Below are 25959 nucleotides of genomic sequence, written 5' to 3'. Positions count from 1 at the left end.
TGTGAGTACGCTTGATGGACTTTAGGCTTCTCCCACTGGTTCCGTCCCTATGGTTCTTCTGTTTGAGGCCTTCAGCTGAGCTTTGGTTGGAGAATAAGGTTTCTAATGCACACTGCCTGCCATATAAAAACATCTGTCAGAAAATATCCCTTTGTTGGTGTTTTTTGCTTTTTATGGGTAACTGAAGAAAATTTATTAGGTATTTTGGTTATTTGCAACCTGGATGAAGAGAAGTGAGCCAGAAGCCCTTCCTAGACAGGATGTTTATTTAAATATTAATTAACAATGCAGTTTCATATCAATCAGGTGTCTCACGTTTTGTAAGAGTCATACTACCAAAACTGCTCATAACAGTACAATGAACTCTAGTAACCGAAAGTTTTTATTGCCGATGACTTCACTAGACCTGTCTAGACAGCAGTTACTCTCTAAAATCATAGCATGTTAGGGCTGGAAGAGATCTAACAGAGATACCGTAATTTAAATGGCCTAAATATTCTGTTTGGCGTTGTAGCCATGGTTTTGGGGTTTGAGGGATGGGAAGACCAATGACTTCAGGATGGAAAGTGGGAAACTGATAGGCATAAATATAGGAAGGGCCTAACTTTGGTTTTGGATGCAAGTATAAACATATAAAAGTATTCTTCTTTGGAAAGAGCAGCAAATTTGAAAGGAATTTGATGTCTGCTCCTGTTTGTCAAAATGGGAGAGACTCCCTGGAGGTTTTACCTAGAGAAAGTGATTGCAGTCAGATTCATAACCTTTTGGATTGCCTCTCTGGCAAAGTCATGCCAGCCAAAACAAAATAATTCTAGGCGTTCTAATTTTCGCTAATGAAATCCATATGCTATCAGTTTGTTGTTAGTTGGGATTGGGGTTGGCTCTGCACGGTTCCCCACCCTTCAGCCATTTGAATCAGGTCAGCTAGATGACTAGTCAAATAGAAAAACCGATGGACTGACAAACTTGTTCACTGGCTGTTGACCTAGAACTCCTGGCTGTTGACATAGAACTGCCAGCTATGATTTGATGGAGAGCCTGACTCTGTAACTCCCCAACTTTATGGGCCTGTTAGTGGCAAAGACCAGAATGTACTTGCTGGGCCAAAGGAGTTCAGCTGCTTTGATTGATTTAGATTTGGTCTGAGCACCTGGGATAAAAATAGCTTTGTCTTTGAGAAAGTGTCTTGACACCTTTACGTGACTGGGGTACTTAAACACTTGGATGGGTGGGACAGTCCCCACCTTAAGTGTCCTGAGATAGATACTAGCTGAGTTTCTCATTAACTTGGTGAATGTCAGAAAGTGACTTATGCCTGGGAGACTTTCTCCAGAGAAAGAACAGTAATGGCTTCCTGATGATTTTGACTGATTAGGAACACACATGAAGTGCTTTGTGTTTGGTGAAAAGCTTTCATGTGAAATATACTTTGCTCCGATCCTTGTGACAATGAGTGAATAACTTGCCTCTCCCTCTGTCGTATTTCTGTAGGAAGCCGCCCTCTGTAGACAGCTCCCCATGGAAGCCGAGACTCTGGCCACCGTTCAGGCTGCTGTCAACCCGCCAACCATGACCCCAGACATGAGATCCATCACTAATAATAACTCTGATCCTTTCCTCAATGGGTAAGTTAACATTTTGGAGTGACTGACTTACTTTTGCTTTATTTATTACGTGGTTTAGAGTATAATGGGTCTTTGTTTATGTTGGGGAAAGGTGGGGAGCTGGGAGATTGGGGTGGGGATCAAGGGAAGCTGTCCATTTCCTGGTGTTGGTAATTGTGCTACGGTTGTGTAAGATGTCCTTGGGGAAGCTGGGTGAACTGTGCACAGGGACTGTGTACTCTTTTCACATCTTCTCTGTGGGTCTAAAATGGTTTTACAGTAAAAAAAATGTAATTAACACAAAGAGACAATGTTTTTAAAATATGAAACATATGAGCAAGAAGGAAAAGATAATTTAGCCAGAAATATGTTCATGAGTAGAAGTAGTCAAACCTTAATTGTAGCTTTTTAAACACAAATAAAGGACAGTTGTCTGTTTCCTATGTCTTTTCTGCCCTTGCAGAGGCTTGTAGGAAACAAATACGATTATGGAACTTAGTAAAAACAGAAAGAGAGGTTAAAAACAAGCAGTAACTGAAATAATGAAGAAAGGGAATTTTTAAGTTGTTTATTTAGAAGTATTACAAATGCACAGAAAAATATAAAGAATAACATAAGATTTATCCAGGTATCCAACACCTAGATCCCTAGATCTTAAAGTATTATGCCTATTTTTAAAAAAATATATTTTATTTATTTATTTGACAGAAATCACAAGTAGATGGAGAGGCAGGCAGAGAGAGAGAGAGAGGGAAGCAGGCTCCCTGCTGAGCAGAGAGCCCGATGCGGGACTCGATCCCAGGACCCTGAGAGATCATGACCTGAGCGGAAGGCAGCAGCTTAACCCACTGAGCCACCCAGGCGCCCATATTATGCCATTTTTTTAAAGTATTAAACCATTTTCAAGTATTACACCATCCCCACCACCACTGATATCTGTTCTTTTCCCTCCCTGGTGGGAGCCACTGTTCAGAAATTGGTGTGTGGTGTGTGTCCATCACACATCTTTTTAAATTTCCTATTGCTTGCTAAAGTGTACATTCATAAGCAATATTCAACACTGTTTTCTTTTTTAAAAATTTACATAAAGCGTCTCATAGTCTATATTCAGCACAGTGTTCAAATTATTATTTTGAGATAAAAAGGATATCAGCATCCGTTTACTATGACTGGCCGGTTTTATTTGCCTAGTCTTTTCATTTCGCTGACATCGGTGTGCATGTCAGAAAATTAAAGGGAGGTGCAAATTCGGCCTCCCTCCATTCCCTGGAAGGTTGGGCAGCGTGACAGACGTAGACTAGGTTAGGGGTTTCATGACTCTTTTGATTTGGGAATTCTTGATGTGGGCTCGCACTGAAGTCTCCCCATGCTTTGCTCCCCAGAGGGCCCTACCATTCGCGGGAGCAGAGCACTGACAGTGGCCTGGGGTTAGGCTGCTACAGTGTCCCGACGACTCCGGAGGACTTCCTCAGCAACGTGGACGAGATGGACACAGGTGGGTGCAGAGCCTGCAAGTCCTTGCCGTGTGTTTGCCTTTTTGTATCGTCCCTTCGGTCGTGGTCATCGTCATCGGTCATCTCCCTTCTAAGTCCAACCAGAAACACTTGATCTCAACAATAACAGAAAGGACAGCTGAAAAGCCACCCAAGCCTCAGGCACTATTATTAAATTCTAGTCCTTTCTCCTTTGTTTATACAAAATACGGTCTTACGTACAGGCACAGGATTTTAAAGTCTTCCCCCGCCCTTCCTTCCTTCTCTCTCTCTCTCTTTCCTTTGCCCTGCTTCCTACAGCCCTTGCTCACAGTTGGATTAATGCCACTGTCTGCTCTGCCGTTCTTCCACAGTGGAATATTTTTGCTGTTCTCCCTTCAGTTGTAATGTATGGGCCACTTTTCCTCTTGAGAAATGGGACTGGTTTATAGTGCTTCCCACATGCCATTTTTCTCATGTTATTAGCTGCATTTGGGAAGCAATTGGCAGGGCCATTTGGAAAGTTAATCCACTCAGGAGATTCTAAATTGTCATCTCCCAGGTTCCACCATGGTAACGATGTCTTCCTTCAGCAATTAAAGAGAAGAATCAATATTTTTTCTTTAAAAAAGCAAGGAAGAAAGAGTCCTTTCCCCATTGCCATTGTCCACAGTGCCTGTGTTCGTTATGCGTTCTTAGATGACTGTCATCTATGTCAGAGTCTCTGAAGCCAGACCACTGGTCAGACCAGAGTCACAGTCAGCCGGGCGTCTTAGGAGTGCCATCGGTCGGAGCAGCTGCCTTGGGGTCTCTCTGCAGGTCGTCATCCCTGTGTTTAGAGGCTAGCACAGACTGTCTTGTGAGGAGTCACATGGGAATAGTCTGAAGCATTTGTTTTGTTATTCATCGATTTATTACTTCAGTTTTCTCCCTCCCTCCTGCCTCCCTCACTTTCTTCATCTCTCTTTTTTGGTGTGAGATTATTTTGTCCTCTTTGGAACAGCCTTATGAAGTAGCTCCTTCCTATATTTAAGGATTGTTTGCTTTCATCTTTTAAACACTGGGAAGCCAGTAAAGATAAAAAACAAAAGTTAAATTAAAAAAAATTCGGGAGATCTAAATCTAAGTCTGACCCTTAAAGAAAAAAAAAAAAAAAGATGGGTTCTGTTCTGTGGCTTTTTTTTAAAAGATTTTATTTATTTGTCAGAGCACAAGAAGGGGGAGCAGCAGAGGGAGAGGTAGAAGCAGGCTCCCCACTGAGCATGAAGCCCAATGTGGGATTTGATCCCAGGACGCTGGGTTCATGACCTGAGCTGAAGGCAGACACTTCATCGAATGAGCCACCCAGGCATAGCCTATGACTTTTAAAAATGGCTTCAAAGTAGGGCCTATTTTGAAGCCAAAGTGTGGAATTAAGTGGTATTCTGGAAAGAACATAGTCTTTGTAGACAGGCAGCCTAAATTGAATCTCTGTTTCTCCACTTCTTGGTAGTGACTTTGTGAAAGTGCTAGAACATGCCAAGGCCTTGGATTTCTCACCTATAAGTGGGAGTAACATGCTTACTTCATGGAGTTGTGGGGAGTTATGAGATCACATAGCTTGGCCCAAAGTTCTCTTCCCCCTTTTTTGAGTGGCTGAAGTAATGGACAAATTGAACTTGATAAATGCTAGGCCTCCAAGTTAACCTGGTTAAAGAGAGTGTCAGCTCGTGGAGTCTAGGGTCCTGTCTGTGAAGTTCTTTCTAGGAAGTAGGCATGAACCTTCCTAAGGAAAGAAAAGTAGCACAGTAATAAGATGAGGAAAAGCTGGGGGTGGGCACAGCTCCAGTGTGGCTAGAAAAGGTCTATGAGATTCACTGACCACATGCTGAATGGAAACAAGCCAGCCAAGCACACTCCCTTTGCAAATCACACATAGAAACAGCAGCTGGATGTGGTGTGGAATGGAGTAAAGGGAATAGCAGGAGCAAAGGTGGGGAAGTCAACCACTCTTCCAGAATATTCTGCAATAATCATACTCTTTTAAGAATTGTCTGGTTTTTCTCTCTCCTCCTTTTTAATGGATAAAACTGTTAAAGGCTGAAAAGATCACTATGTGATGACAAAGTTGATCCAAAGAGAGGTATTTTAAGATTGTTAACCTAAACAAAGAATCTTAGAACTAGCCTCCTCAACCTTTCCATGACTGAGGAGAAAGGATAAGAGAAATTCTTTGAAATAGATTTTGTTTGGCTAAAAAAAAAAAAAAAAAAAAAAAAAAAAGTGTTCTTGAGTTATTAATAGAGATCAGTAGAGATGAATGGTGCAAACTAGAGATGAGGAAAAAAATACACCCAGCACTTTAGATTGGATAGTTTTCCTGGGCAGATACTTTCATTCAGCCTCATTTCTATCTGTTACATTCTAGTGGGTAGTAAAAGTTATTTGGGATTTCCTGTTCTGTTTTGATGCTGTTTCTTACAACATATCAAATTCGATGTTTTGATCACGTCAAACTTGTCAGTTTTGATGTTGAGGTCATGTAGAACTTGATATAATTTTCCCAGATTACTGCCTTTTGCAATGAAAATCCTCTAAAATAGTGCCAAGAGTCACTGATTTATATAGGTTACAGAAGAGCCATTAAGCTTTGCTATCACCAAAATGCAAGTTTGATTATGTTTACCTCATCACTTGGAAAGATGTAATTTTTCTCCTTGGAAAATGCATTTGGTTAAAGTGAATTTTTTCAGTTTTGCTCAGAATAATGATATTTCTGTGCACAATTTCAGGAAGGCTACCGTACTTCTAAAACACAAAAGTTAATTTAACAAGCTTTTTAGAAATGATTCTAGGGTGGAAGCTGGCCTTAGTTACCAGTGCTTCTGTGTCTGAGGTGTATATATATTTTTTAAGATTTTATTTATTGATATGAGAGAGAGAGCAAACGAGAGGGGGAAGGTGAGAGGGAGGAGCAGACCCCCTGCTGAGCAGGGTGCCCTATGTGGGACGGGATCCCGGGACTCCAGGATCATGACCTGAGCTGAAGGCAGTTGCTCAACCAACTGAGCCACCCACGCACCCTCTGAGGTATATTTTAAACCTTCAGAAAATTGATCAGGGCTATTTGAATTAATCAGTTGTTCTGATATTCAGTAATCAACAAAGAGTTCCTAGGTTTTTCTTTCTCTTAGCACAATCAACATTTATTGTATGTGTGGCAGACATTATATGGTACTTCGCTCCAGTGTGTGAAGAAGGTACCTATAATCCCAGTTTCAATGGATACACTGAGGGTCAGACAAGTTACGTATGTCTAAGGTCACATGGCTAAAGAGCCCAGTCCACGGGCACAAAGGTCAGTTTGTTTTCTCGTCCACTATTGTTCATAAAGAGCATGTGTTCTTCATGTCCTGTCCCAGACGTCTCATTTTCCTGGAACAGGGTGTTCTCAGCTGTGTTCTGTAGACTCCAGTTCCATTAGTATATAGGTTCTTCCAGAATAGGATTGAATGATTAAATGGGTTGAGGTAATAGCGGCCTCAACAAAAGAAAACAGATCTCTTTACAGCAAGATTTCTTTGAACCTTCAGTGCTCATGTGCACTGTGACTCGTACGCATTGTAAGAAAAGTAGATAGTTGTGGGGTGCCAGGTGTGTGTATGTGTGTGTGTGTGTGTGTGTGTGTGTTGGGGGGGGTGATCTGCAGAATTCCCTTTATAAACTATTTCAAAAATGATCCCGAGAGCCATCAATGAAGACAGGTTTTTGTTTTTGTTGTTGTTAAAGATTTAATGTATGTATTTGACACAGAGAGACAGGGAACACAAGCAGAGTGGTGGGAGAGGGGGAAGCAGGCTTCTTGCTGAGCAGAGAGCCCGATGCGGGGCTCAGTCCCAGGACCCTGGGATCGTGACCCCAGTTGAAGGCAGATGCCCAACGACTGAGCCACCCAGGCGCCCCCAAAGACAGCTTTTTAGTAACAAGGTTAAAGAAAACTCCTCACTACTATCTTTGAACAACATAAAAAGAGGGAGGACATGGGTAGATCTAAGCTTCACAATGAAATCCTTAGAGTATAGCTGGGTGATAAGGCATTTTTACAGGGAGGGACTCTCTTTGACAAAATAGCTCTTCGTGCAGCTGTCACGGGAAAACACAGTTCGCCGCCTTCCTGTGCTGCTTTGCTGTCTCCTGGGCTTATCCACTGTGGGCCCTTATCTGGGCTCTGTCTACCCAGGACAAAGAAAGGTTCACCCAGCATCTCTGCATCTCCTACGAGTGAGCATCACCAACTTAGTTTCGGGACCGTGGTAGCTGAAATTTTTCAGAGAACTGAACTATTTTAGACGGGCAGCAATAGAACCTTCCATTTACATGGAAGCCTGGTGGCAATGGAGGTGAGCGTTGGGTTAACTTCTCAAGAGCTTAACAAACGGAATGACAATGGCTACCTTCTGTTCTGTTCTAGGGGACAACACAGGACAGACAGCCATGAACATCAATCCTCAGCAGACCCGCTTCCCTGATTTTCTCGATTGTCTCCCGGGAACAAATGTGGACCTAGGAACTTTGGAATCTGAAGATCTGATCCCCCTCTTCAATGATGTGGAGTCTGCGCTGAACAAAAGCGAGCCCTTTCTAACCTGGCTGTAATTGCTACCGTTGTAACTTGGATGCAGCTGTGACCTGACATTTCCTGGGCCTCTTGGCAAAAAGCAATGGAGTAGAGTCAGTCTGCAGGTGTACTCCATGACTCCCTCCTCCCTCCTTTCCATGCGGCCAGTTTCATCATTGCCTGGATTTGGTTAACAGTAACTTAAGTTAAACAGTTAAATGTTCTCCTTTCAGTTTCCGCAGGCCTGCATTCCTGTGAGGGGCTCTGCGTCGTTCTTCTGCAGAGCTGAGGATGGAGAATTGCTTCTCTCTTTTTCTCTCTGCCACCCCATGACTAAGCTTATGGGTGTTAGTTGAAATTTATGCATCAGATTGATTATAAACCATAAAAAAACTGACCACAGGCAGTGACTTGTGACAGGCGGGCTCGGTCCAGGAAATGTACACAAAATTAGAGCTGATTGATGGTTTCAAAAACTGTGTTGATGACAGTAGTACCGAATGCTTTTAAAAAAAAAAAAAAAAACGCTTAACTCGAGCTTTAAAAATCATTGTATGGATAGTACATGTCTGCTGTATGGGATACAATGTAGTTTTGAATCCATGCTGGTTCTGATGGTTCTTTTTACTCTGTATCTGCAAAGGCACACGCGGTCCTCTTGTAGTTGGTCCTTCATCATGACTTCACTGCGTAGCGTCTAGACAACTCGTCCTTCCAGCAGGAGAGGAGCAGGGACCGTGAGTCACAGTTCCTACCCTACAGATCTTATGAAAGAGACCAGTTTGGTACTAATTATGAGCATTTATTAAACAAAACCTTTTTTTTTTTAAATTACAAGTTGGATTTTTTTAATTGCAGCTTAGAATTTGATGTTTATTTCATAAAGCACTATAATTTTGTAGCTGATGACAAAGGTCAGCCAAGTGTTTTTGATAAATCAGCAGTGACTGTATTTTTTTGTCTTTTGCAACCGTTCTGAAAACATCAGGACGACCTAGCTTTCAACCCGACAGCACACACAGCAGAGAAACTGTTGCTTTTTAAATGCTGAAGCCTTATCAGTTTTGCTTTCCAGATCTCAAGTGCTTAAAAGAATCTTATCTATGAAACTGTTTGAAGGATGAAGCAGATCTCTGACTGACGTGTTAAAAAAAAATACAAAACAGCAAAACCCTCTGAAGGGTGTATGGTGGAGACTTGTGTTTCTGAATTCAGTAAAATGGATTCCTCGGTATATTATCCTAACCCTGTTTGCTACAGTTGGTATAAAAAGGCATGAAATATGTACTCAATACCTCTTATGTAACCAAAACCATTTTTTATTAGCTTTTAAGGACTGAGAGAGAGCATCAGGTTCACCCGGCGCTTGCTCTGCCTACATTGCCATGAAGTCCTCAATCGTTGAATATTTTGAACTGACATTATTTATAATCTATGAATTTAATACCTTTTTTTGAAAGACATTAATAATTCAGGTCTCTGAGAGGAACCTTCAATTCCCAAGGGGGCTTATCTGTTGGGGATCTTAAATAAGATCATTTTCCATCTATCAGAACAGAGACAGGCAGCATACATTCTATCTGGTTGGAAAGAAGGCAAGTGAAAAGGGCAGAGATGAAGTATTGAAGTCGCCGTAGATAGTGGAAGGACAATAGTTGGGGAAGTGGAAACTGACAAGTCAGAATACCCCAAAAGCTAGATGAGCAGGATGCTAGGAGAGGTGCCCAAAAGAACAAAGCAACAGTTTTCTACTACAGCTTTTATTACCAGAAGACTGTTGTAGAAGAAAGGGCTTTGGTGCACTTTATGGGGGAGTAGGAGGGTCAGGGTTGTGTGGCCCTGTCCAGGCTGACGCGGAGCGTGTCTGTGGACAAGAGCATGGGCCTGCTGTTGCTTCCAACACAATGAAGTGATTTCTTTTTCCTGAAGGACCCATGGTTTATGTTCAGATTCCTTTCCTCTCTCTAAGCTCTCAGAGAGAGCAGGGTAGATGTTTGTGTTTGCTACTAAATTGAAGGGAGCACTATCTCTTTTTCTCTTTTGTGAGCAATAATTGCAAAAAGAGTTGTACATTCTTTCTAAGAAAAACGAAAAACAAAAAACAAGGGACCTAACAAAACTGAGCAGTGTTACTGTATTTTTTAAAAATATTTTTATAGTCTCCTTTTCAGGTTATTACGTGTAAAAGAAACAGATACCCCTCTTTTTTTAAAGTAGTTAAAACATCGGTGATTTGTATTATCAATTTTTAGAAGTAATTTCCTAGTAAGCTTGTGGCATTAGAAGACACTAGAAGAATTTTTTTTAGTGAAATTAGCTGGAACATACATTAACGAACGTAACAAATATTTTTCCAGAATGAAATATGAATCGTGACTACGTGTTTACTAATGGACAAAGCCAGATGTAATTTTTTTTGTTGTTTTTAAGGCCATAAAATATGGCCTTTATTAAAGAACACTAAAGCTAGAAATCTAAACATAAGAACAACTTCTAAAGGGTTTTTTCTATTATTGTAAGTGTTAAGACCCCTGCAGAATTCATGATAAGGTGCTATTTATATTTCTCATTATAAAAGAACTGCCAGGATATCCCATCTTTTCAGTCCTAACTCAGCAAATTTCAGCATTTCATCCAATAACTTTGCCACGGGAAAGACATATTAAAAATTGAAATGGAAAACTAATTCCCAAGGCATCGATATCCTGATAGAAAACATTTTCTTGAAATAAATACATTGTCAAAACGTGTTGGCAATTCTACTAAGTCCAAGTAATTGTTAGTGTTTCACCAGCGTACTTAGAATGTAAGATGCCATTTCTTTCACTGATTGTACAGCATGTGGGAGCACGGAAGACAGAGTAAGACATCTTGTGTGGGGCTGGGGGTGCCGTTGACCCCGGTGTCGTTGAAAAGCTCTCTGTAGAAGAAGGTGAGAGAAGTGTTGCTATAATTAAGTTGTGTTCTTATGACATAATTAGAAAGTAACTTCTGAAAGTACAACTTTTATGAGAAAAATAAGCTGTTTAAAAAAAAAGGAAATTGTAGATTAATTTGATGGGGAAAATGGGTGATTGACAGAGACTGTTTCCCTAATACACTACATCATTTATGTGCTCATACTTTAACTTTTTAAAAAATTTACTTCTACGTTTTGTAATATGACATATGTGTGTTTATTTGTAATTTAGAGAGCTCTGCCTGCAGAGGGTATGCAGCCAAATCAATCCTATCAAACCATTTTACCTGGAGTTTGGTACTGGTTTTTACTTCTCTGATTCTGTATAAGAAAAATAAATACAATTGAATTTCCACTTGGAGCCTTTGTCTTTCCATTATTTGTGTGCGTTCCTTACTCAAGGCTTTGGGTGGTACCGAAGAAGGGCTTATGTAACTCTCCTGGCAGACCATGAAAGAAAGAAAATTTTGTAGGCCAACATTGTTTTGGCTCAAATGTCTGGTCTTCAATATTCTAAATATTCACAGAATATCCTGGTTTCCCCTTTGTTTGAAGCAGCCCACGGAGTTTTTTTTTTTTAAGTGTGTGTATATGTATAATTTAAATCATACATATAATTTACATCTTATATATGTAATTTATTTTTAAAGTCATGCTGTCCTTCCAACACCCTCACAGATTTGATAGGTATTCAGATTTGATAGATACTTGATATTTGATAGATGATAGAGATGTCAGAACTATAGGATCCTCAGTCTTTTCTGTGTTGCTAACATTATAGCATGGCTTCTTGTTACCAAACCAAGAACAGCTTATCATTCATTCTGAGTGTGGGCTCGTGATAGTATATTTTCTCTGTCCCTTGAGTCCCTTGATTCCCTTGATTCTCACTGTTGTAATATCTTTCTCCATTCCACAGAAACATTAGGTGAGAGCACTCAGGCAAAGAGTATTTTCAAGCAGGAACTAAACAACAGAAGAGATGCTGGTGGGAACAGCTTACCAACATTCCAGAGCCTTAAGTCTCATGCCTCTTTTTTTTTTTTTTAATAATTAAAAAAAAATTCCAGGATAATTAATGTACAGTGTTCAATTTCTTTCAGGTGTGCAATGTAGTGATTCAGCAATTCTGTACCTCACTCAGACCTTACTCAGCGCTCATCGCGATAAGTGTACTTTTAATCGCCATCACTTCCTTCCTTCATCCCCCTCACCCACCTCCCTCATATCCATCAGTTTGTTCTCTAGAGTTAAGAGTCTGTTTTTTATCTCTTTTTTCTTTGTTTCTTAAATTCCACATATAAATGAAATCATATAGTATTTGTCTTTGTCTTATTTCACTTAACATTATACTCTCTTGCTCCACATAGCAAACAGCAAGATTTCATTCTTTTTTATGGGTGAGTAGTAGTCTGTTCTGTGTGTGTACCCCCATTTCTTTATCCATTTCATCTGTGGATGGACACTTGGGCTGCTCCATAATTGGGCTGTTGCAAATAATGCTGCAGTAAACATACAGGTGCCTATATCTTTTCAAGTTAGTGTTTTCATATTCTTTGCGTAAATATCCAGTAGTGGGATTACTGGATCCTAGGGTAGTTCTATTTTTGCTTTTTGAAGAACCTCCATACTGTTACCACAGTGGCTGCGCCGTTCCCATCGACAGTGCACGAGGGTCCCTTTTTCTCCACATCCTCACCAACACTTGGGTTTGTGTTGTTGATTTCAGCCCTTCTGACAAGTGTGAGGTGATAACTCGTGGTTGTGATTTGCATTTTCCCGATGATGAGTGATGTTGAGCATCTTTTTTTTTCTCCTGTAGAATAAGTTGGACCTTTTTTACAGAAGAAAAATAATGATACATGCTATTTTCAAGCTTTCGTTTTTTCTCTTGATAGTAATAATGATACTACTAATAGTTATTGATCATTTACTGTGTGCCTGTGCCAAGCACTATGCAAAAACACATGATAGGTATTATCTAATTTAATCTGCATAGTGACCCTAACATTTCCATATTATCCTTACTTTATAGATGAAGGATTTAAGAGGTTAAATCTTTTGCACAAGGTTATACAGCAAGCAACAAATATGCCCAATACCTTACGGGCAACCTTCCATGCCAGTACGCATAGTTGTATACTGGATTATTTTTAACATTATTTTGTATGGATGTCCCCTATTGCAAACCAGTGGATTCTTTTTAGTTTTTTGCCTTTATATTAGTGCTGCAGTAACCAGCCTAGTCTCCTGTGAATATGGCTGGAGTATAAATTTCTAGGAAAGGAATCATGACATCATGCGATCTTAAATTTTTATAGATTCTGTCAAAACATTTTTGAAAGGACTGTACCATTTTATATTTCCAATAACAACAAATGCAAAGGCCTGGCTCACCATTGCCAATCTGGAGCTGAATATTGCCTCTGTTTTGTTTTAAAGATTGAGAAATTTTCCTACAAACATGAGGTTTCAAAACCATAAATAATCAAACCTGATTTGAATAAACATGAACATTTGGCGTTTTTTTTTCCCCTCTCATTGTACATTCTATAAAATATTTGGGAAGATAAGTACAATATATGAAGTTCCAAAATAGGATGAAAGATATATTTCCTATCAATAAATATAATACAAATTAGTGTCTTGTTTTTGTTTTTCTTCCAGCTTTATCAAGATGCAGACACACTGTGTAAGTTTAAGGTGGATGGTGTAGTGATTTTATGTATGTATATCCTGCACAATGATTACCACAAAATGATTACCTCACACAGCTACGATTTATGTATGTGTGTGTGGTTAGAACTTTCGACTAACTCTTAAGTCTGTACAGGTAGAAATACCTTCCTGTTACAGCCTGTGTGTGTGTTTTTTTTTCCAGTTTGCATTTCTTGAATTAATAGTGAAATTGATACTTTCATAATACCGTTACTTATAGTGGGCGATGTCAGTTCCCCACCCAGATCACCTTAGATTCTCTTTACTGTTTTGTGCACCCCATCTCCCACCCTGGTGTGTTTTTGCTTCCATCAGCTAACACCTGTAACTCCTTTTTTAAAAGGATCACAGCTGGGGCACCTGGGTGGCTCAGTGGGTTAAAGCCTCTGCCTTCGGCTCGGGTCATGGTCCCAGGGTCCTGGTATCAAGCCCCACATCGGGCTCTCAGTGGGGAGCCTGCTTCCCCCTCTCTCTCTGCCTGTCTCTCTGCCTACTTGTGATATGTCTGTCAAATAAATAAACAAAATTAAAAAAAAAAAAAAGGATCACAGTTACATTGCTCCCGCATGTGCAGAGAGCTAGATGCATACGAATTTACGTTCTATAACATAACCTTTAGCCAGCAATGGGTGGGTATGTAACTGACATTTCAAAGTCCCTGGTGGGACCAGACAGAGACTGCCTTCTACAGGACTTGGCCCCGAGACACACTCTCGCTTTGTTTCCTCCATTTTCCTGTCTTGTTTCCCCCATTCTCTTACCAATTTCTCTTGTAAATACCCCATTCCTTGAAAAACCCTTTCTTAAACAGCTCTTCTTTAGTAAATCAGTTGCACATGAGTCCTTGTATCAGGGTCTGATTCTGAGAACCAGACCTAAGCTAGTATCCAGAATATACAATAAACTTGCGTGTTAATGAGAGAAACAGTCCCATAGAAATATGGGCCAAGGATATGAATTGAAAATGTATAGGTCAGGGAACTGGGGGCCAAACAGCTTGCCAACTCCATTACTAATCAGAAACATGGAGATTAGACAGTAGTGATTGACCATTCCATTTCTATCAAACAGCAAGATGAAAAAGACGGCTGACACCTCTGGTTAGCTAGGAAATGTGGTAACAGGAACCCTACTACACCGTTGGGGGCAGCAGAAGTTGTTAAAAGCACGAAGCAGGACACCTAGTGTGTTTTACTGACCATATCTCCACTGTATTCCCCAAATAAGTGAGTAGTTTCAGAAGGGACAGACAGGAAAGGGGGGCTGGCTGCTAAACAGGGGAGAGGGAACTTCCGAGATGATTCGGTTGAGTACACAAGTATGTCACCAATCAATGGGGTGACCGGCATTGCCGCCAAACTAGTTCACAGCTGGGACTTGTAAATGTATCCAAGTTTCCTTTCTTTTTTTTTTTCTTTTAGGATTATGAATATATATTTATATTTTTAATTAAAAAATTATAGCTGCTGAATTTAAGATTTTTTTTTCCTTAAGACACCAGTTTTTAAAAATTACAATTAATATTGTGTAGCTATTGGGACACCTGCGTGGTTCAGCTGGTTAAACAACTGCCTTCCGGTTAGATCATGATCCTGGAGTCCTGGGATTGAGTCCTGCATCGGGCTCCCGGCTCCACATGGGGAGTCGTCTTCTCCCTCTGACCTTCTCTCATGCTCTCTCTCTCACTCTCTCTCTCTTAAGTAAATAAAATCTTTTAAAAAAAAAATACTGTGTAGCTATCAAAGCTCCTGGATATATTCTTTACTTATTGTCCATTGAGGGCCCATATGAAAGTATTGTACAAGTAAAATCTAGAGAATTTCTGCTATCTGCCTTGCTGCCCAAAGTGGTTTGATACATGCAATGGATTAAAATGAATATAAAATTAATCAGACACATTATGTCATGTTAAACTTTCTGGATGAATTTCTGGTCACTAGAGCTAGATGGGCTGTGAATTTTGGCTCTAAAACAGAATGGGCCTCAGAAAGTCTGGTATATTAGGGTCCTCCAAGCAGAACTCCTTAGAACTTTCTCTGGAATGCTCCCAAATTTCAAGATTCACCAAAACAATTAGCCAGTGCATTTTTTTGTTGTTGTTGTCTCAGATGGCTTTGAGAAACTGATAAGGCTTTAGGTGTTGTTCACAGTTAAGTTGCTCCCACACACATCTTACCCTCCCGTTCCAGGTGGCTCATAGTTCCCTGATACCCTTCCATTGACCTTAGAATTTGCAATTTTTTCCTATAGGCTGTCCTTTGAAATAGGTTCCTTATAGTAGCTTAAAAGTGTGAGATGATAAAGCCTTAATTGTAGTTCACAGAGATGTATAAGTTGTGTTTAGAAATAATAAGTTGCTGGAGTCACAGAGTCTACCATGAAGCTTAAGTGTCCTAAATGGACCCTTCTGCTTGTAAATCATTAGGTCATATTAGAAATTGACCAAAGTGATGCATGCCTCCTATGTTTGCAGTCTGAGGACCAGAAATAGGGCGACAAAGTGTCCTCGTCTGTTTGGGACAGAAGAGCTTCCCAAGTCTTAGGACTTTTCAGTATTAAAATTGGGGAAATTCCAGAAAACTGGGAAAGTTGGAAAGTATGCATCATGCACTCACTGGCAGGACTGGCTACATAAATTGTGGGACCCCATGCAGAATGAAAACATGGGGCCTTGCTCAAATGTATTAAGAACTGACATTAGAGCATTAAACTGTGGGGCTCCTGTGAGGGTAGGGCCCTCTGTAATTGCATAGATCATGTCCTGAAGCCAGCCCCATAGCACTCCATCCTGTGCTAGAATATCTCTATAAGAATAAGAAGAGGGGGCGCCTGTGTGGCTCATTGGTTTAAAGCCTCTGCCTTCGGCTTGGGTTCATGGTCCCACGATCCTGGGATTGAGCCCCATCAGGCTCTCTGCTCATTGGGGAGCCTGCTTCCTCCTCTCTCTCTGCCTGCCTCTCTGCCTACTTGTGATCTCTGTCTGTCAAATAAATAAATAAAATCTTTAAAAAAAAAAAGAATAAGAAAGAAGAGGCTGACCAAAAAAATTACAAAAATTGAGCTGGGGAATTATCATTTTCTTCTGACATAACTTCTTACCAAATCTCCCAGATAGTTGGTTGTGTTTCCAGGAGTAGGAGAGAGTTAAGGTGAGTCTGAGGCCCCTGGTCCCAAGCCAGATTTAGTTTCTTCCCAAGGATTCCAATGAACATAAGACTCTGAAGATCTTCTTTGATATCTCTTGACATTCTCAGGGTCACTAATGTCCAACAACCAGCAAATATATATTGAATTCTTTCATTCATCACTCTGTACTTGCTGAGCCCCTTGCCATCTTGACAGCACTGAAAGCTTCAGGAACATACAATGATGAAGAAAACTCAGTCCTTTTTCTTTTTTTTTTTTTAATTTTTAATTTTTAATTTTTTATAAACATATAATATATTTTTATCCCCAGGGGTACAGGTCTGTGAATCGCCAGGTTTACACACTTCACAACACTCACCAAAGCACATACCCTCCCCAATGTCCATAACCCCACCCCCCTTCTCCCAATCCCCCTCCCCCCAGCAACCCTCAATTTGTTTTGTGAGATTAAGAATCACTTATGGTTTGTCTCCCTCCCAATCCCATCTTATTTCATTTATTCTTCTCCTACCCCCTTAAGCCCCCATGTTGCATCACCACTTCCTCATATCAGTGAGATCACATGATAGTTGTCTTTCTCCGCTTGACTTATTTCACTAAGCATGATATGCTCTAGTTCCATCCACGTTGTCGCAAATGGCAAGATTTCATTTCTTTGATGGCTGCATAGTATTCCATTGTGTATATATACCACATCTTCTTTATCCATTCATCTGTTGATGGTCATCTAGGTTCTTTCCATAGTTTGGCTATTGTGGACATTGCTGCTATAAACATTCAGGTGCATGTGCCCCTTTGGATCACTACATTTGTATCTTTAGGGTAAATACCCAGTAGTGCAATTGCTGGGTCATAGGGCAGTTCTATTTTCAACATTTTGAGGAACCGCCATGCTGTTTTCCAGAGTGGTTGCACCAGCTTGCATTCCCACCAACAGTGTAGGAGGGTTCCCCTTTCTCTGCATCCTCGCCAGCATCTGTCATTTCCTGACTTGTTAATTTTAGCCATTCTGACTGGTGTGAGGTGATATCTCATTGTGGTTTTGATTTGTATTTCCCTGATGCCAAGTGATATGGAGCACTTTTTCATGTGTCTGTTGGCCATCTGGATGTCTTCTTTGCAGAAATGCCTGTTCATGTCCTCTGCCCATTTCTTGATTGGATTATTTGTTCTTTGGGTGTTGAGTTTGCTAAGTTCTTTATAGATTTTGGACACTAGTCCTTTATCTGATATGTTGTTTGCAACTCCCATTCTGTCAGTTGTCTTTTGGTTTTGTTAACTGTTTCCTTTGCTGTGCAGAAGCTTTTGATCTTGATAAAATCCCAATAGTTCATTTTTGCCCTTGCTTCCCTTGCCTTTGGCGATGTTCCTAGGAAGATGTTGCTGCGGCTAAGGTTGAAGAAGTTGCTGCCTGTGTTCTCCTCAAGGATTTTGATGGATTCCTTTCTCACATTGAGGTCCTTCATCCATTTTGAGTCTATTTTTGTGTGTGGTGTAAGGAAATGGTCCAATTTCATTTTTCTGCATGTGGCTGTCCAATTTTCCCAACACCATTTATTGAAGAGGCTGTCTTTTTTCCATTGACATTCTTTCCTGCTTTGTCGAAGATTAGTTGACCATAAAGTTGAGGGTCTATTTCTGGGCTCTCTATTCTGTTCCATTGATCTATGTGTCTGTTTTTGTGCCCTCAGTCCTTTTTCTAAAGGAGCCATATATTTAACTGGGGCCCTACATTGTGGGGCAAGGAGTAATAGGAGCTCAGAGTAGGGAAGGAAGAAGAGGAGTGAAAACCTCAGCTAGGACATGGATGGAGTGTGAGCCTTAGCCTCGAAGAGTTCCGTAGGCACTTCAGGGAAATAGCATATATGAAAGCCCCAAATTTTGAGTGTTGAGAAGGTTCATAGCCTTGGAGGGATGGTGTAGGGAGGCAATGAGGCAGGAGGTAAGTAAATAAGTAAAATAGATGGAGATAATTCTCGAAGGGGCTTGAATGATTTGTTCCAGAATTGGAGTTTAGCCTATATAATGGAAGCCAAAGAGAGATTTCTCTCTCTCTCTCTTTTTAAAGATTTTATTTATTTGACACAGAGAGAGGGATCACAGGTAGGCAGAGAGGCAGGCAGAGAGAGAGGGGGAAACAGGCTCCCTGCTGAGCAGAGAGCCTGATGAGGGGCTTGATGCCAGGACCCTGAGACCATGACCTGAGCAGAAGACAGAGGCTTATCCCACTGAGCCACCCAGGCACCCCCAGAGAGAGATTTCTAATAGCAGAATGACTTAAGGAAGATAAGCGGAAAAGTGAAGATGAACCAGAATGGAGAGAAGCTGGTGGCCCTCTCTGAGGACAAAGGCCTATTTGGTGCCGGGAGGATAGGAAGAAATTGAAATCATGGCCTCTGCGTCCAAGAGGATAATATACTACCATGTATTTAGCATCAAGGGAGTGCCAGCGGAGTTCCGGAGCCAGAGAGATTGCTTGGGGCTTGCTGGTGAGGTAAGACGAGGGGAGCAGGCAGAGGGTCCTGGGGATATGGAACTGGTAAATGAAGGCATGGAAGACAAATGGAAGGAAAATGGTATGTATGTTGACAATCCACTGTGTTCCAGGAACTAGCTCCTCTGTGTGCTTGTTTCGGTCCCATGACACTTTTAGAGTCATTTAGACAGAACTGGAATTCTTTAAAGTATTGAGTCTTTCTATTCAATTCAGTCTGTTTTCTTAACATCTGTTTTCTTAACACCCTCAACAACTCTCATTGAAGATGGATAGACAAAAAAACAAAAGCTCCCCTAAAACCTCAGTCTTGGAAGTCAGGCGCTAGGGCCAGCTGTGTGAGAAATGACAGATGTACACAGCACATGGGATTAGGGGCACCAACAGCCAGGGCAGTCAAAAATTTACATAAAACTTTTGATTCCTTCAAAACTGAACTATTAATAGCCTGCTGTTGACCGGAAGCATTACCAATAAAAAAAAACAGCGAATTAACACATATTTCATGTTATATGTACCCTACGTTGTATTCTTACAATAAAGTAAGATAGAGAAAAGAAAACATTGTTAAAGAAGGTCATAAGGAAGAGAAAACACATTTACAGTCCTGTACTATATTTATTAAAAAATTGTGTAAGTGGACCCATGCTGTTCAAACTTGAACTGTTCAAGGGCCACTTGTAATTGTAATCTCTAGAAATCTACTTAACTTTCTTGGGTATCATTTCTCATTTTCCTTAGCTATAAAATGCTCATTTCCTCCTGGCACTAGAAACCTCCTGGTCTATAATCTTCCTTAGGGTTTGAACAGATTTTCTATGTTGATGAGGTAGGTAGATTTGTGTCATATTCACAAGAACACTCTTTTTCTTAGAGCATTTTTTGAGAGTCCAATAGTTCTAACAGACAGGAGAATGAAAAACTGATATTTTAACTATGACTCTAATCTTGCAAAGTGATATCATTTTTAGCAAGCACATTTCATCACTGCCGGACCAGGGGGCCTGACGTTTCCACCACTGAGATTTAGGGACTATTCCATAAAAAGGTCCCACTCAAGTATTCCATAAAAAGTTCCCAATGACATCATTGGGTAATGATGGTGTGGCTAATTGGGCTATAAATGGAGAAAAATTAATTTACAGGATTAGCAAACAGTTAATAGTCAGTAATCCCGGAGTGTCTGGGTGGTTCAGCAGTTACGCGTCTGCCTTCAGCTCAGGTTAGGATCCTGGGGTCTGGGGATCGATCCCCACATCCCCTGCTCAGCGGGGAGTCTGCTTCTCCCTCTGCCTCTCCCCCTGCTCCTTCTCTCTCCCTCTCTCAATCTCTCTCTCAAGTAAATAGATAAAGTCTTAAAAAAAAAAAATAATCAGTAAACCCTTACCTCTTGGAAGAGAATTCCTTTATGGAACTAGCATAGAGTAAAATAAAAATTTCAGAGAATGAGAAGAGGGAAGCCCCAACAGGGAAAGGTGAGGTCCAGCACATTCCATACAACATTGCCAGTCCTGGAGAAGGTGGGTGTGTGAGCATTAAGAAAGGGCATGTGTGGGCAGTCTCCCTTACATATTTGCCGGGGGCTTCATTCCTCCAACCAGTTCAGAAGTTCCTTGCCACGCAGCTATTAATTAATACCGTGGCCTGAGCCAAGTCTCTTACAGTTTTGAAAGTTCAGTTTCTTTGCATGTAAAATTGGCTGTTATAATAAAAGGTGGGGTACAGTAAGAGGGTGAAGATTAAGAAAACTGACTTATATAGAATACCCAGTAAATAAATAAATGGTAGTCAGTAAATATTATTTCCTTCTTTTTTGGTGAGCCTTTCCCTCTCTTCTTCCCAGGCCCTATTTTTCTCCACAGCACTTACCGCCATATAACAGTAAGAGATAATTCACTTCTTCATTGTCTCCTCCCATTAGCCTGTCAGTACCCTGAGAACAGGGATCTTTGTTTCTGTTATGGCCTTCAACAATGGCTGGTAGACTGTTCACAAATACTTGTTGAATGGATATGTTTGTGAGAATGTTGTTTTTCACGCTGCAACCCTTCTTTGGACAGTGCCATTTTGCTTGACGTGTTTGCTCACATTTTGCAGGCCTTGAATTGATGAGGCTTTTGGGAAACTTTTCTGTATGGGGAGATACTTAGAAAGATGTCCAAACCGGTCTTCTGAGAAACTGCCCCCTGAGTGAGCCGGTGGGCTGGGGAGCCACTAGAGGGCAGCAGCTGGCTCCTCTAGAACGCGGTGACCAGCCCCTCTCCCAATCCCCACCCACCACCGTGCAGACTGGAGGAGGGGTGTCGTATCATGACGGGGGAAATAGAAACACGGGCAGGAGTCTGCTGTTTTTGTTTCCCTCTTTGCACTCACCTATATACACGTTGCCAGGAAGATCTGTGGTTTTTAGGTGAGAATGAAGTTTTAAAAAAAGTACAGAGAAAAAAAAAAAGAAAGAAAAGAAAAGAAAAATTAAGGTATTCTCAGAACAAGATTATTCATAGTGGAGTCGGTGAATCACCTGCCTCAGAATATCCTAAGATGTTAGCGAAAATGTGAATTTCTCTGACTTCCTGAATCTGAAGGAAGGTGAGGCCTGGGAATTTGCATTTACGTAGCAAGCTTCCAGGTGATTCTGGCTCTCTCTCAAGTTTGAGGACCACCACACCTGGTGAATCATCTCCAGACATTTTATCATGAAGTCTCAGTGTATGCATGTTTGCTTGTTTATTTCTTTATAAGTTATATGCATAGATGTCTGTTCTAATGTATTGTGTACACTTTATAGTGCTTTATAGTATCCACAAACATCGAAAATTTGAAAGGATGAAAGATCACACACATTAAAGTTTATATATGAACTTCCCATGGCACATTTTGGATGAGAGGGTGAGTATAATTCATGCAGATGAAATGTTATTTAACTGATCCCCAGGTAATTGTTATGGCACAACACTCATTTTCTCAAGTTTATGGGCCCAGCATCAATGGGCATGAGAGAGCATGATTATCTGTAGAGGTTTTATTTCTGTTTCATTGGTATCACTGGGCATTCTCCTCCCCACAAAATTCACATTTGGTTCTCAGGAAAGTTGTCATATTTACCCTTGTCACCAACCTGATGTCCTAAGTGCAAATTTGGGGTGGGAAACCGAGTGTAGACAGGTCAGTGTGTTGGTATCATACAGCTCAACAATGCCCAGGTAATTCACGAACACACACACACACACACACCTGGGGCTACATTAAGACTGAAAAATTACAAAGCCCTCTCCTAGGAAACCCTGCCCACAAAAAGCTTTACATTTAATGAATTGACTCTACTTCTGGTTCTTAACCTTTCTGGAGTCATGGGTCTCTTTGCAAATCTAATGAAATCTATGAGCTTTCTCCTGAGGGCAGGGGAAAAAAATACTCATCTGACTACATACACCACTTCTGAGGGTGTGGAAACTTTTGGAGTTCTCAACGGGTGGACTCTGGGCCAGCAGCATCAGCGTTTCCTGGGAACTTAACTTGAGATGCCCCACGCCCAAGCCTACTGAATCAGTAACTTTGGGGTGGGAATAAGCCCTCCAGGTATTTTTGATGAATGCTTAAGTTTGAGAACACTCCAGAGCAGAGGTTCTCACTGGCTTCCTTATTAGAATCACTTGGTGAGTTGTTTTTTGTTTTTTGTTTTGTTTTTTTTAAAAGCACTGATGCCTGGGCTCCAATCTCCTTTAATTAAATCAGTATCTTTGGAGGTGGAGCCTGGACACTAGTATTTTTAAAAGCTCTCCAAAGGAGTTACACTCTGTGGACCAAGATGTTAATAGCCCAGGCTACTTCCGACGATCCCCAAACTAGAGGCACGATAGCACTGGAAAAGAACTTAGCCGCAGCCTGACTCATCACTTTCATTTCCAGGGGAGGACGCTGAGAAGCTTTTCCATGCTGCACAGTTACGGGATGTCTAGGCAATGTCTAGGCACCCTGTTCTCCTTCCCCTGTCCCAGGAAGTGCCACACACTGAAACAGTGATCCCGAAACCCTCCCGAAGAAGCCTGGCCAGCGAGGACACATGTAGTTAAAAGTAAACTGGATCACAGCATTTTTCAGTATAGATCATTGACATCAGCTTCCAGTGGTTTTTCCTCTTTGGCTCAACATCTGCCATTAATTTTCCTTGAACTCAGTTCATTAAGCTTTCTTAGGAAGGAGCTTAAGTGCTCTGGCCATTTGAAAGCGGCAGAGCTGACATGGGGGGCCACACAGCAGAGCCCTTCCGTTGAGAGGTGGGACAGGCCGGGAGTGTGCCAGGGTCGGTGGTGGTGGGGGGGACGTGGTGTGGGACCAGGAGTCCTGGGGTTACTGCCAGCCCTGCCACTGACTCACTCCGTGACCTTGGGCTTCTTGCTCAAGCGTTTCATGCCTCGATTTCTTCACTTCTCAATAAGGGTGATAATAATAGCACCACTACCCCATGGGTTGTGACTACTAAAGGGGTTTGACGCATGTCAAGACTGATTTCCACATCAGGTCACACTCCCGGACAGTGTAAGCTCGTAGGGGGTGGCACCAGGGAGCAGGGATGGGGGAAGTCACCCTGCAGCTGTAGGCGAGGCAGAGAGCTCAGGAACCTGCCTTGTCTTTCCTTGTCATTTTTTTTTTTTAAAGATTTTATTTATTTATTTGACAGACAGAAATCACAAGCAGGCGGAGAAGCAGGCAGAGAGAGAGAGAGGAGGAAGCAGGCTCCCTGCTGAGCAAGGAGCCCGACGTGGGGCTCTATCCCAGGACCCTGGGATCATGACCTGAGCCGAAGGCAGAGGCTTTAACCCACTGAGCCACCCAGGCGCCCCTCCTCATCGTTTTTTTTTTTTTTTTTTTAAAGATTTTATTTATTTATCTGACAGAGAGAAATCACAAGTAGGCAGAGAGGCAGGCAGAGAGAGAGAGAGGGAAGCAGGCTCCCTGCAGAGCAGAGAGCCCGATGCGGGACTCGATCCCAGGACTCTGAGACCATGACCTGAGCCGAAGGCAGCGGCTTAACCCACTGAGCCACCCAGGCGCCCTCCTCATCGTTTTTAACCCTGAGGATTATAGAAATCTGCTTCTGCGTTCTGGCTTCTTCCACACAGAGGGGTAACATCAATGAGTAGAAGTAAAAAGCAGTGGGGGCATGGGAGGATGATCGGGTAAGGTCGTCTTCATATAGGTGCTTTGAAAGATTATATAAAAATGCTGATTTTGATTATGATATTTTATTTTATTTTTAAAGAAGATTTTATTTATTTGACAGAGAGAGAAATCACAATTTAGGCAGAGAGGCAGGCAGAGAAGGGGGGGGGGAAGCAGGCTCCCTGCTGAGCACAGTGCCCGTTGCGGGGCTTGATCCCAGGACCCTGAGATCATGACCTGAGCTAAAGGCAGAGGCTTTAACCCACTGAGCCACCCAGGTGCCCCTATTATTTTATTTTTTAAAGATTTTGTTTATTTGACACAGAGAGACAACAAGAGAGGGGATTCAACCAGGGGGAGTGGGAGAGGGAGAAGCAGCTTTCCCACTGAGCAGGGAGCCTGATGAGGGGCTTGATCCTATGGCCCTGGGATCATGACCTGAGCTGAAAGCAGACACTTTACTGACTGACTGAGCCACCTAGGTGCCCCTTGATTAGAATATTTTAATTGATCATATGCACTAATTCAGGTTAGAATGAATGAATGAATGAATTTTTAAAAAATAACAAAGTTTTAGTACTTAGAGTTCTCTATAGGAACTTGGAATTAGCATCAGAAAGCCTCCCTTCCTAGACGGTGTTAGGAGATTTAGTGAGGTTTGGAGCACCGTGGCTGAGAGTGGGGCTCATACCCTCAAATAGGCAGACGATCTGGGTTTATATCCCATCCCAGATTTTTCACTTGGTGTTTGTGGGGTCCTGAGAAAGTTTATTTTTTTCTAAGCCTCCTTTTTCTCTTTCTTACACGCAAGGAGCTAATCATAGTTTCTATATCCTAAGGTTGTGTCAGGTTAAAAACAAAACAGACTTAGAATAGCAAAAACTTTATTCAGAAGGACTATTGCAACACGAGAATCTCCAATCTCAGGAATCTGCAGGCGTCTCAAAAACAAACAGAAAAGGCTTTTCTTTTCCAGGCTGGGGTAAGCAGGGCTTGGCAGCGTTAGGAGGTTGGGCAAGCTCATGGCATGCTGGCCCGGGTCTGACAGGAAATGTGTCTCCCTGTGGTCATCCGATTCCCCGGATAAGCTAATAAAGGGACATTTCCGTGCTTGCTCAGGCTTGGGGGCAAGCAGAGGTCAGGGGCCTGCGGGGAGGAGAGAAGCCTCCCTGAAGTGTGGGGAAGACAGAGCCGCACGTGAGGCATGGACAGTTGCGGTGGGTTGTTTTGAGGACCAAGTGAAATCATGCGTATAAATTACTTACCAAGGTTTCTGGGTATTACCGATAAGTGCTGGGGTTATTTATTTGGTTATTTATTTTAAAAGATTTTATTTATTTATTTGTTCGTCAGAGAGAGAGAGAGGGAGAGAGGGCACAAGCAGGCAGAGTGGCAGGCAGAAGGAGAAGCAGGCTCCCCGCTGAGCAAGGTGCCCAATGCAGGACTTGATCCCAGGACCCTGGGATCATGACCTGAACTGAAGGCAGCCGCTTAACTGACTGAGCCACCCAGGGGCTCTGGGGTTATTTTTTAAGACAAATGCTTGATTCTCAAATGCTTGAGAGTTTCTTTGTTTCAAGCAGAAAAATTCAGTCACACCTATGTGACCATGATAACACCCACCAGAGCACAGCAACTACGTTCCAGGCCCAAGGCCCGGGAGAGGTCTGGACTTGGATGAGACGGCATTTCTGAGCTCAAGGGTTTCCCCGTCCAGAGGGAAAGAAGGACATTTTATGTGATCTAACAGGGAAGGGCAACCATTCTGACAGATACAGGATACCACGGGAGAATGTGGGGGGCGG

The 25959-nt window shown here is 41.8% G+C and overlaps 1 protein-coding gene across 1 annotated transcript in view; it reads left to right on the top strand.

Moving 5' to 3' along the window:
- Positions 1–10987, top strand: part of WWTR1 (WW domain containing transcription regulator 1) — a 136623-nt gene extending 125636 nt beyond the window's left edge. Inside the window, exons 5-7 of the mRNA XM_044251585.1 lie at positions 1492–1625; positions 2987–3099; positions 7527–10987. Coding sequence (XP_044107520.1) covers positions 1492–1625; positions 2987–3099; positions 7527–7711 — 432 coding nt within the window. The 3' untranslated portion in view covers positions 7712–10987. The remainder of the gene's footprint in view (positions 1–1491; positions 1626–2986; positions 3100–7526) is intronic.
- The last annotated feature ends 14972 nt before the right edge of the window (positions 10988–25959 follow it).

Source organism: Neovison vison, chromosome 6 (assembly GCF_020171115.1).
Source record: "Neovison vison isolate M4711 chromosome 6, ASM_NN_V1, whole genome shotgun sequence".
NCBI classification, from domain to species: Eukaryota; Metazoa; Chordata; class Mammalia; order Carnivora; family Mustelidae; genus Neogale; species Neogale vison.
This window is presented reverse-complemented; position numbering and strand designations above follow the sequence as displayed.